General features: G+C 38.1%; 1 protein-coding gene across 2 annotated transcripts in view; it reads right to left on the bottom strand.

Moving 5' to 3' along the window:
* Positions 1 to 4249: 4249 nt before the first annotated feature.
* The window catches only part of HPSE (heparanase), a 35542-nt gene continuing 26645 nt past the window's right edge, over positions 4250 to 13146 (bottom strand). For both annotated transcript variants that reach the window (XM_028124208.2, XM_028124206.2), the window contains 3 exons: positions 11460 to 11578; positions 10702 to 10848; positions 4250 to 5814 (listed from right to left, as the gene is read on the bottom strand). In XM_028124208.2, coding sequence (XP_027980009.1) covers positions 5655 to 5814; positions 10702 to 10848; positions 11460 to 11578 — 426 coding nt within the window. In that variant the 3' untranslated portion in view covers positions 4250 to 5654. The remainder of the gene's footprint in view (positions 5815 to 10701; positions 10849 to 11459; positions 11579 to 13146) is intronic.

Raw genomic sequence — 13146 nt, 5'->3', positions numbered from 1 at the left:
AGGCTTCCCTATCTAACCCTAAATAAAAGGAACTCATTCACCCTTGAAAAAAAAAAAATAAAGGCGTGACAGTAACTTTCAAGCTTAAATAGTAGAATCATTAACTATAATTGCTTCAGGCATTAAAACAATTTAATTTGAAGTTGATGTTCTTTATAGAAATTGCAATTGACAACCAAGGGACTATAAAATGATAGCTGCTGAGAAATCTGAGAATAATAAAAGAAAAATTCTGGGACGCCTGGGTGGCTCAGTGGGTTAAGCGTCTGGTTTCAGCTCAGGTCATGATCCCAGGGTCCTGGGATCGAGCCCTGCGTAGGGCTCCCTGCTCAGCGGGGAGCCTGCTTCTCCCTCTCCCTCTGCCTGCCGCTCTGCCGGCTTGTGCTCTCTCTCCCTCTCACAAATAAATAATTAAAATTTTAAAAAAGTAATAAAAATAATGAATAAATAAGAGAAAAATCCCATATGCTTCTCAGTCGTACCAGTGGAACTGTGCACTCATTGCATACTGCAGTAAACTCAGCAACAAACCTTAGTTTTCCTTCTCGGAATTCCACTCCACTTTCCTTGCTCTCTCACCCCTGCTTCCTGAAATCTCTTTCTGAAAACTACCTGTCCCCAAGTCCCTATTGCAGGCTTTCTTTGGACAATTCCAGCATCTGTCAGCTAACCATGAGAAGAGGTTGAACCCAACACAGTAGTGGTTCTGTATCCTGTTTCTAGACTCTCTAAAAACCTGATTATTGCCTTACTTGGTACAGTGGATCTGAATAGGTAATTCTGTTAACTGTGGCCAGCAGAGTAAGTTTGTAACTTTGGCATAGAGAAATGATATTTTTGAATGAGATGTAGTTGTATAGATTTTATTATCATTTTGGTTTTTTTGAGATGTTTATTTTTTTAAGATTTTATTCACTTATCTGAAAGAGAGAGAGAAAGAGAGCATGAGTGGGATGAGGGGCAGAGGGAGTAGCAGACTCCCTGCTGAGCAGGAAGCCCCACTGGGGGGGCTCGATCCGGGACTCCGGGATCATGTCCTGAGCTGAAGGGAGCCACTTAACCAACAGATCGCCCCTTAAGATGTTTAAATGTTTAGGGAACTTAAAAAAAATAAATATTTAGGGAACTTGATCTACTAAGTTTGTGTATGATTTGTTAGATGTGTAAGAGCTTCTAAGATGTGTTTAGAAATAATATGCTAAATATGCAATTTGTTCTATTAAGTCTGGAGTGCCAAAAAAAGAACGGGATAAACTAGCCTTGTTGTCCTTTGAAAGGCCTATGGGAATCTAAATAAATAAGTTGGATTTAACAAAGCAACCTATCCCGCCCCGCCCAAAAAAAAGTAACCTAAAAACCAATTAAAAAACTGGTGGGCTGTCATCAAAAGTGTGAAAACAAAGAACAAATTTGATTTAAACCAAGGGTGTCATAAAAACCTATAGCATTTAATAGGCATTTAATCTTGTAATAATAATAATGACAATAATAGAAAAGGTTTTTTAAAAACGCTGTTAAATTTTTAAGTATCTAAACTTCTCCAGGGTTTTCCAACCCATGTCAGTAAAATTGAGAATGGAATAAAATTGGAAAAGGACAAGACCGAGTATCTTAAACTTAAAAAAAAAATCCCAAATCTCTGACCAAGACATGGAGCAGGTATAGGAATTATTATTATTGCTATTATGTTTTTCTAAGGCATACACTGCATGAGCTGGTCTACGCATCATCAGTAACGTTTTCTAAAAGATCACTAAAGATATTTACACTTGAAACTAGTTATTCATTCTGTTATTTATTTTTAAACACTCTTGCTTTGATTTTGTATTGTGCTGTCAGATAAGACAGATGGGTGTTTACATTAGGTCCATTGGTAATTAAAACTCTGGTTAGAAGGATAATTAAAAGATTTACCAATTGTGAGGTGATTCAAGGAAAGGAAAATGAGTGCCATTACTGAACAGATAAGCCCTGAATACACAAGCTTCACAACAGGACCCGGAAACTCCCGATACCAGGGAGATGAAGTGATCCACAGGGCCAAAATAAAAGACAAAAATAAATTGGAACCGATATGATAAGTTGTAGGAAATAAATGTATTTGATGAATTAAATACCAGTGGAAGGGTGTGGGCTCAAAACGTCTCACCGACAGGACAGGCAAGAGCTTTCTCTAAGGAAATTTAAAACCTTAATATTAACTCAGTTAATATTCATTAACATAGGGGTGACTGGGTGGCTCAGTCTGTTAAGTGGCCAGCCCTTGATTTTGGCTCAGGTCATGATCTCAGAGTCCTGGGATGGAGCCCTGCGTGGGGCTACATGCTCAGTGGGGAGTTAGTTTCAGGATTCTCTCCTTCTGCCCCCCCAAAATGAATAAATAAATCTTTTAAAAAATATTCATTAATGTATAACTAAGAGCATTCCTTTCTTCATACAACCATGCCCCCAGTTTTTCACATAACCATCTGCCATTAGTAAGAGCTCATTAGTGATGGGGCGCCTGGGTGGCTCAGTCAGTTAAATGTCTGCCTTCAGCTCAGGTCTTGATCCCAGGGTCCTGGGATTGAGCCCCACTCGGGCTCCCTGCTCAGCGGGAAGCCTGCTTCTCCCTCTGCCTGCCGCTCTGCCTACTTATGCTCTCTATCTCTGTGTCAAATAAATAAATAAAATCTTTAAAAAAAAAGCTCATTAGTGATAATTTTTAAAAGACTCTTTAAAGGTAATAGACAATACCTTCTCAGGTTGAAATATCATTAACTTTTTCTGTCTATTAAAAATCAAAATACCTAAGCTAGTTTCAAATGTGTTCTTTGCTGTCATTAAGGAAACATCTGAGTGCTGCTGTGTGACAGACAATATGCGAAGCACGGGGAGTACAAAGATGATTTAAGATACTCTACCTCTTTCTTATGAGCCTAGAGTCAAGTTGGAAATATATATGGAGAGGCGCCTGGGTGGCTCAGTCCCGCATCGGGCTCCTTGGTCTGCAGGAAGCCTGCTTCTCCCTCTCCCACTCCCCGTGCTTGTGTTCTCTCTCTCTCTCTCTCTGTCAAATAAATAAATAAAATATTTTTTAAAAAGATATGGATACAATTAAAATGCACCAGAAGTGCCATAGTAAATGTACAATTGCTAAAGGAACAGAGAAATTGGACTAAAGCTACGTAGAAAGGATAGGGGAGTTGTGGGAACTGGTGCTTGAGAAGGTCTTAATAAATGTGGAAGTCTGCCACCAAGAGAGGAGACTTAATATCACTCTGCGTGGAGAACAGGAGTATCACCAAAGGTACAGGGGGCTGTAGTAGGTTCAGACCCCCAACCAGTGTGTGGGTGGGAGAACAGACTACTTTTTTTTTTTTAAGAATTTATTTATTTGACAGAAAGACAGAGAGAGCAAGAGCATGAGCTGGGGGGAGGAGCAAGGGTAGAGGGTCCCGCTGAGCAGGGAGCCCAATATGGGGCTCGATCCCAGGACCCTGGGACCATGACCTGAGCCAAAGGCAGGCATTTAATGGCTGAGCCACCCAGGCGCCCGGAGAGAACAGAAGTCCTGGCAAGAATAAGAGTTGAGGCTGAAGAAAGAGGCAGGTGCCAGGTTATGGAGCACCTCATTGTGACTATAAGAAATGGAGAGCCATTTAAGAATTTTAAGCAAAGTCAGGGAGAACCTAAGAGATTATTATAATAGGGCGCCTGGGTGGCTCAGTTGGTTGAGCGACTGCCTTCGGCTCCAGTCATCATCCCGGAGTCCCGGGATCGAGTCCCACATCGGGCTCCCTGCTCGGCGGGGAGTCTGCTTCTCCCTCTGACCCTCCCCCCTCTCAGGTGCTCTTTCTCTCTCCCTCATCCTCACTCTCTCAAAATAAATAATAAATAAATCTTTAAAAAAAACTATAAAAAATGTTTTAAAAAATTAAAAAAATAAAATAAAAAAGAGATTATTATAATAATACAATGAGAAATTAGGCTTTAAATTTATTAAGTGGCAGAGGGCACAGGGAAAAGAAAGCAGAACAGGACTTTGATCATGATTAAATCTACATGGTGAAGGAGGAAATTGTGTTTGTACCTGATGATCTCCTTTCTTTAAGGTCAACTCTTCTCAAGTGGGGGAGGTGGCAAGGACAGATAAAAGTATCAGGTGTTAGTGCTGAAGGAAAATAAGGCTTCTAAATGTAGGGATCTGCAGGCTTCAGGTTTTTTTTTTTTCAGGCTTAAGTTTTATTAAAAGAAAAATCACGCAATATTGAGGTTATAAAAATTACTTTATTTTAAATGTGAAAATATAAAAACTACTTATATATAAAATTCAGGGGTATTGAAGCATCCAACTCTAGGTTCTGTCTTTAGCTCCTTATAAATGTACCTAAATTTAATTGAGACAATATTCGTAGCAGGCATAAATATAAAGAGAATTATATTTCTAAAAATTAAGATACAGGAGAAAATAATACCTTCTGTCACTGATAAAAACACAAAACTAAGGTGGTCAGTGCCATAGACTTCCCAGCACCCTCTCCATTCCAAAAGATTAGGAGGAGACAATTATATGGATCTCGTTGGTGTTGGTAGTGACTGGGGAGAGTGGCCATGTGACCCATTCCTGACCAGTAAGACATGAGGAGACGTGAGGAGAGGTTTGCTGAGAGAACCTCCGAGAAAGGGTTCTTCAAGTCTGTGAAGGAGAGGCAGAAAAAGTTGCTCATCTTTCTGCAGCTGCTGCCGGGTCTGAATGGATCCATGGAATAACTCCAGACATCATGCCATCAGCTTAAAATGAAGCCAACACTAAATGTGACAGAGCAGGGAGATGCAAAGGACCTGATTCCTTGGTGACATCCTGAGCCCTCCCTACTTGAACTTCTTGTTATGTAGGATTATAAATGTCCAGATGGTTAAAGCCATTTGAATCACAGTTTTCTGCTACTTGCAGCCAAAAGTTTCTCAATGAAAACAAGAACTAAAGGTAGATTAAAAGTAAACATTAACAGGTAGTTAAAATGTATTGAATTACATTTTCTCCTCTTGGCAAATCAATTTCATTTACAGTCACTGTAAAATTTCATTTGACGTTTACATAATCCAGTCCCTCTAAATTGTCATTAATTCTTTTTTTGTACTATCACTTCTAACCGTCTGTTGTCTCTCACAGAGAGAAGAGAAGCAGCAGTTGAATTTAGCCCTCTGTTTAGGTGAAAAGAGACTGTCTCTCATTTATAGACAATTTGAAGATTGTGGCAGTAAACTCTTTCCATAAAGACAGCGTATAGAATAAGGAATCCTGCAATCCTTTAAAAACTGTTTTTTAAGATAAAAACAACTAAGCACTTAAAATTAATCATATGGCCTTCACTTACTTGCCTTCTGGCTGTATTGGGAGCATCCATATACCTTTTTAATAACCTTAAATAAAAACAGAACATGCAAAGCACTAAGCATAGTGTTTGGCACAAGGTATTATTAGCAGTGGTCTACTTAGAACAAAGGACTGTGCTGAATCTCACACGGAGAGTGTCCCAGGATCCCTGAAGCTCCCACTAGTTGATTTGTAATGTATCTGCTTGCCTTCCTATAGCTTGGGTTTTGCTTTCCTCTTATTAATAAATATACTTGAAAAATTCAATCTCAGGGCTAGTGTATGCCTTTCATTTTCAGAGGCAAGCAGTAACTTTGGCATTTTTTATCACAAAAAATCCATATGAGAAAGGTGGCAAGCCCAGTGAACTTCCTGGGCGGAGAGCTTTTTCTGTCAAAGCCGGGAGGGTGTGATCATCCACCATCTTCAGAGTTCGACCATTGAGCTGGACGGATCTGCAAAGGGGAAAGGTACATCCGAGTTAGCCCAGTCATGTGTGCTCCAACTTCTCTACAAAAGTCGTGATGTCTTTTTTTTTTAAGATTTTATTTATTTATTTGACAGAGAGAGAGAGAGAGAGAGAGAGAGACAGTGAGAGAGGGAACACAAGCAGGGGGAGTGGGAGAGGGAGAAGCAGGCTTCCTGCCGAGCAGGGGGCCTGATGCGGGGCCCGATCCCAGGACCACGGGATCATGACCTGAGCCGAAGGCAGACGCTTAATGACTGAGCCACCCAGGGTCCCCGTGATGTCGTTTTAAGGCCAAAAATATTTGTGACAGCCTATATTATATAACTTGTATTTCACTACTATATCGGGTAAATATTTGACCCAGATGATCTCTAAGCTACACTGGGAGAGCTGAGTCATTGTGACAGAGACCATATGGCCTGCAAAAGCCTGAAATACTTACTAACTGGCCCATTACAGAAAATGGAACACACATAGTCTATACTAGGCACTAAGATGGAGGTATAAAAAAGATAAATGTGACATAACTTCTGGATTTGTGGCAATTTTATCTGATGGTAAATCATTGCAAACATTTTTATAAAAGGCAAATAGATATATAGAATGGAATGTAAATTTCACAAATTAACATTAAAAATGGCAATGAAATTTCCTGCTTATAACTGTGCCCATAAACCCTCTAACTCCCCATTCCTCAGGATGATATACATTCATTTGCATATCTTATGTTGTTAAGATATTTTGGAAGAATATATATTGCCGGAGTGAAACAAAAATAATTGCTTCACTAAACCACAGATTCCAAAAAAATGTATGTTTTCTTTGTATTCCACTGTTGGAATTCAAATTCAAAACTGAGTCAAAAAAATTTGAAAAATATTTTAAGAACAAGTGTTATTTTTGTGCATATTTATTATTATTTACATCAAATTAATACATGCTCACAGCAATAAATCCAATATAAACAAGGGCTTATAAAGAAAACCTTTAGTCTGCTTTTAGTTCCACTGATAGTTAATTCCATAATTCTAAACGATGTTTACATCTCTATGATCTTTTTCTCAAGTGCTTTTTACATTATGAAGTTTTTACAATATGAAAAACAGTTTTATTGTTGAAAATTGGTTAATGTCAGAGTTATATGTATGTCATATACATAATACATGTATTTATGTAGATCACTTACAGGAGTGCCTTGCGTATAGTAAGCACTGCAAAAGTAATGTCTGTCATCATCATTATTCTGATAAATAAATATAACAGAAGTAATCTGCTAATTCATCCTAACCATTTTTAATATTTTGATGTATATTCCTTCATCTCTTTTCATCTTTTATGTATACATGTGCATATTTTCATTTAAACAAGAACAAGCATACTGTACATGGTCTCTTAAAACTTGATTCTTTTTCCCTTAACATATCTTAACATTTGCTTACACACATCTACATCATTTCAACAGCTGTGTAGGATTCCATTGTGTGAGCATATTAGCTTAGTAGTTGTCTAGTGTTAGACATTTGGTTGTCTCCAATTTAGAATTATTTTAATTTTCATCTTTAAAGATCTCTCAAACTCTATCCTCACTAAGTGTCCGTCAGCAGAAAAACTGGTTTCCGTTTAACCTTGGTTAGCTGCCCAGCTCTGGTCTCTGTACCTACAGACTGAAAAAGATAACCACGATTGTGCTGGGGGCTCTCAAGCCCGTCCTGCATTTGCACTCGGTCCACATGCGCATGAGTTTTAACGCCTATATCACATCCATTTTTAGATGGGATGGGGGAGGCAAGGCCATGACCGTCATCAGGAAACAACAAACAGGGTGTTATGCACAAACAGTGAATCATGGAACACTGCATCAAAAACTAATGATGTAATGTATGGTGACTAACATAACAATAAAAAAAACTTAAAGTAAAAAAAAAAAGGAAACCACAAACAAAAATAGGCCTTGAAAATACCTCCAACTGCCAGTCCTAAGAGCTGTTCTGCATGAATTTGAGACCCATTTTTTCAAGGGTACGTAAAAAAGTTTCAGAAATGCTTTTAGGAGAGGCCACAGGGCTTAAAGGGAAATCTCATCATTGTAAATAAATAGTGCTGTGGGTTCAGATGATGACATATAGGCAAGATAATACCTAAGACCTTCTGGCTACACTGTTTAATCAACTCTAAAAATAGCTAAAGGATGCTATCAATACACTGAGAATAAGCTTAAAGCATGTGGATTATTTCTGCATTGGGCTAGGTAAATCAGGGTAAGGTTTTATTCGAGGGTAGTATCTTATTTCATATTTTGATGTCAGTAACATGATGACAAGAAATAGAAGACATGCTTGTCAAGTTTCAGATGAAACAGAGCTGAAAGGAATTAGCAAGCAAGAGGAATCCGAATTATGGATGCTGGGCAAAATTTATCTAAGATAAATATAAAATACTGCTTTTAAGTTAAAAATATATTCCCTCAAATATTTACTAAACGCTACTACACCGGACCTTCTGTAGACACCATACAAGTTGTTCAACTAAAAAGTGATTTTTTTTTTTTTTTAAAGATGATCATTGTTTAACACTCTGAGGTCATTAGAATGAATAAGTGTGCAGACTGAACACTCATCAAACTTCTCTGGGATACTTTTGCAACGTTTTATTTTATTTTTTTGCAACATTTTAAAAGAGAGAAAAGCATAAGTGATGTATACTCATCAAAGAGAATTTAGGGTAATAAAACATTACACAATTCACAATTTCACCAGTTTTCCATTATGAAGCACAAAATGTGTGATCAGAATGCAATGGGGTCTGATAAATACAGGAAAGAGAAGAATCATTGAAGAAATTGGGCATAGTAAGCCTGGAGAGAACCATCTAACTGTCCTGCAGACATTGGAGTTATTCTGGAGAAAATTAGGTATTTGGCATTGTTCCACATTAACGGTAGCAAACTCAAGTGGCCACAAGAGCCTGTGCAGTAGGACAGGGTTACAGAGATAACAGGGTCACAGGAGGATTAGGGAGAACCTGTCTAAAGTAAACAACCCCAATTCAACTCCATCTACTTGGGAAAACAAGCCCACAGTTCCCAGAATATCTATTTACAAAAATTTTTTTAAAGATTTATTTATTTATTTTAGAAAGGGAGGTGGTGGGGGAGGGATAGAGGGAGAGGGAAAGAGAGAGAATCCCAAGCAGACTCCCTGCTGAGCGTGGAGCCTGACGCGGGGCTCCATCTCATGACCCTGAGATCACAACCTGAGCCAAAACCAAGAGTCAGATGCTTAACTGACTGAGCCACCCAGGTGCCCCCAGATTGTCTGCTTTTAAAGAAAAGCTAGAAATCCAGATATTTTCATAATTACCAATTTTTAAATGTTGACAACTTAGTAAAAATAAAAATTAACACAGAGTACATGACCATCTCCCCTACCAGAAAAAAGAGGGGAAAAAAAGCGAAAAAAAAGCCCTCTAAACCCACTTGTGCACAGGCATGAGGCATAGTTTCTGACTTCTGCTGTCGAGGACAGAACTAAAAACAGCAGATGAAAGGCAGAGAGAGACGTTCCCCTTGCCAGAGAGGACGGCTGCTGGGAGAGCGGCCACATCCAACCGAGGAGGAATCAGGCAGAGCTGAATGGCCTAAACTCCCCATCTAAGGTTGGACTAAAATATCTCCTAACACTCGTCCAACTCTACAACGATTATTCTGTGACTTCAGAAAAGCTTTTCCCTTGTCAGCATCAGACACAAATATCAGCGTCAGACACAAAAATACCCATTTCAAAGTCAGAACCCAAATAGAAAAAAAGTATCTGTTAACCAAATATGCACTATTTACACTAGGGGAGGAAAAAAGGTTTAAACAGCAGGAAAATGGGTAGGTAAATCATGGTATTTTATAAAACATGCAGCCCATTAAAAATGTCTACACAGGCTGTGTATGGAAGAACATTTGTGGGTGTCCCCTCTTTCCCATTGGAGGTTGTATGGTCACAGATGTAGTAAAATAAAGCATAGGGAAAAAATAAGGAATGGTATCCAATGTTAATGATATTTGTCTATGGAATATAGGTCTTTGGAAGAAAGCAAGCTTACTGTCCCTTTTCAGGTTCTGATGCTAATTATCACTGAAAACATCACTCATATAGTATTTGCAAAGATGGGAGGAGATGGTGAGAATTTTGTAAACTCTTAATTTTTTATGCTCCAGTGTGAGAATAGTCATGATGAAAAGAGCTCCTTCCAACACACATTGGACAGAATCTTACAATGTTTGTGTGCCTGACTCTTCAAGGCTCATGGTCATTTTGGGTGTTCTGCTGAATACAGTCTTTTATAAGACATATCCAATGACTGGCTTTTAAAACTAAAATGTGTTACAACCAGCTTCAAATAACCCACCTAAAAGCTACACTTCTGGACATATTTATTTTTTCTTACTCTAACCAAATGAAAACACTACTTTAACACTGTGAGAGAATCACACTCGGTTCACATGGTATAATATGTACAACCACCCCCACGCCCTTAATACCAATTATACATAGGTATGTTCGCTTCAGTGACTGTGTTACCAAGAATTATAAGTTTTTGTAGAGCAAATAATCTACATGCCGTGAGGGCATCTTGACATATCAAATTGTTTTGAAATGCAAACTATTCCCTACAATAACTGCTAACTTGTGTTCATATCCTTCTGCTTTGGACTCTGGGTGAGTTTTACCTGTATTGATAAATATTCATATATAAATATTAGGAATTGTTAGAACTTGAAAATTTGACTTTTTTTTTTTTTTGCTCTCTAGCAACACTCTCTTTTCTGATAAATACCAATCAATTTGGCGAAAGTTTGAAATGAAAAAGGAAAATTACTCACTTGGAAAGTAATCCATCAGGCCCTAAAGGTTTTATGAGGTATTTGTCCACTTGTTTGTCAAATAGATGATAGGGCAACTGCAGGCGTTTGGTGACGTTATGGAGGTTTAAGGCGTACAAAGTTAAATCTCCTTCTTTGTACCTTGGGCTAAAAGCAAATAGATTAACTCCATAAAAATATTTATCTAATGTAAGCAATTAAAAACTCAATTACAAACATAATCATGGATACTAAGTATTAGTATGTGTAATGATGCTGGACCTTCTTTTTATCCCCCTTTCATGATTACAGTAGACAGCTGATGTGGTCCTATTTGAAAAAATGATTGAAACTATTGCTCCTCACACTACCATTTTCTGGGTGAGAGCATTCTGAGATTTTTGCTGCTTTGCCAGGCTGAGCTGCTAGGAAGCTGGTCAGCCCAACCATGTTCAAACATAGGAAGGTTAAATAATAAAAGGGAATTTTGTGGGTTCCTAGGAATTCAAATCATAAACCATGTAAACAGGAGCTTTTCCTAGCCTTATGAAAAAACAAAAACAAATAAGAAAATTAAATCTGTGGACACTTTTCAGAATTTCCATCCAAACTATTCTCCTACTTCCTAGTGGGTCCTCAGTATTTCAAGAGTTCCCACTTACCAGAAATCATGATTGTCTTTATTTTGACTAGAATTATTATTTTAGTACCATCCTATCAGGAAGAGCATATTACTGATTAAAACTTGTTGACTGGTAAAGGGTGTGTTACACACTTACTGGTTGACGTTGGTACAATGAAGGTATACTCGAAGTTTACCTCTGTCTGGACCTTTCACACTTGCCATAAACACATTGGTGCCCACCAATTTCTTGAACAGAAGAGATAGCCAATAATCCTAGTTGTGGTGGATGGGGAGAGAAGGAACAAAAATAGATCTTTGTTTTTTTAAGATTTTATGTATTTATTTGTCAGAGAAAGAGGGGTAGAAAGCACAAGCAGGGGGAGCAGCAGGCAGAGGGAGAAGCAAGACTCCCCACTGAGCAGGGAGCCCGATGCAGGACTCGATCTCAGGACCCTGGGATCATGACCTGAGCCGAAAGCAGACATTTAACCAACTGAGCCACCCAGGCGTCCCCAAAAATAGATCTTTACTTATTTCTTTAACAAAAACAGCGAGAGCAAATAGTCAATCCTACAAAGACAGTGACTGTTAGTCTAGAATATTTAAATGGACTACATTTTTGATCCATAGTCCCACCATGAATCTGAGAGCAATTTCTTGTTTGCTGCTTTTTATTATTGGAGGACTATATTTGCACAATTCAGAGGGCCATGACCACTAGGAGATACATCTCAAGAATGTAATTCATTGCTGAGAGAGTTTAAATATTCTTTATTGTCTATCATCCAAGAATTCAAAGCAAAGCTCAAAGCAGAACTTTTAGATATGCACGTGTACACACTCACACACACACAAAAGCAAGTCTTACAATAAAACTTCTACCTGTTTAAGAGATTAAAATAATTTCTTTTTTTATAAGATTTTTAAAAATTTTTAGGTAATCCCTACACTCAACAGGGGGCTCGAACCCACAACCACGAGATCGAGAGTCGCCCACTCCACCAACTGAGTCAACCAGGTGCCCCTAAAATAATTTATTTTAGAACCTTATAACCCCCCTTCCTGAATAAAATAATGGATTAGGCAATGGTCATTACTAGCTATCAAGGTAAAAAAAAAAAGAGAGAGAGAGAGAGCGAGAGAGAGGGAGAGAGAGAGAGACAACCACACATTATGTGCCTCTTGTTGGAAGCATGTGACATCTCCTACAAAGAAGTATTGCAAAACAAAACAAAAACGAAAAATCTGAATAAGCTCAAGCTTCTAGGTCTAACTGCCAGTTTACAAGAAACAGAGGAACATGCTAAAGGATAGCACAGGAATTAATTTAGCAAAATCCAGAACATGGGAAACACTATAGAACAAATTACCTGCTTTCTTTAATTAATAAATTCCACGGGACAAAAAGGGGGCGGGAGGGGAAACTTCAAGATTAATAGACTTAAGAGATATTTCATCCAAATGCAATATATGGATCTTGTTTGTATTCTGATGTGAACAAGCCAACTATTAAAAACATTTGAGACAATAAGGAAAATGTGAAACACCCACTGACTCAACATTTGATGATACAGAGGAATTATTGTTAGTATTTTATAGTATAATAATATTTTGTGTTTGTATAAAGGAGATACATCCTGACTTATTTAGTCAGGTGATACGGTGATACATCTGAGATTTGCTTGAAAGTAATCCAGTGGGTGGGAGGTGAGGAGTGGGGAGGACTAGAGAGTAAACAGAATTGGGGATTTATATGCTTTTCTCTCTACTTTGAAATTTCCATAATAAAAAGTTGTTTTTTTTTTTCAAAGAGCCCTACTCAGTGTATACTCCAATTCTTC

Source organism: Eumetopias jubatus, unplaced genomic scaffold, assembly GCF_037043125.1.
Source record: "Eumetopias jubatus isolate StellerSeaLion01/CBP00866 unplaced genomic scaffold, mEumJub1_p1.0 scaffold_2, whole genome shotgun sequence".
Lineage (NCBI taxonomy): Eukaryota > Metazoa > Chordata > Mammalia > Carnivora > Otariidae > Eumetopias > Eumetopias jubatus.
Note: the sequence above shows the minus strand (reverse complement) of the source record. Positions and strands in the feature narration are given on the sequence as shown.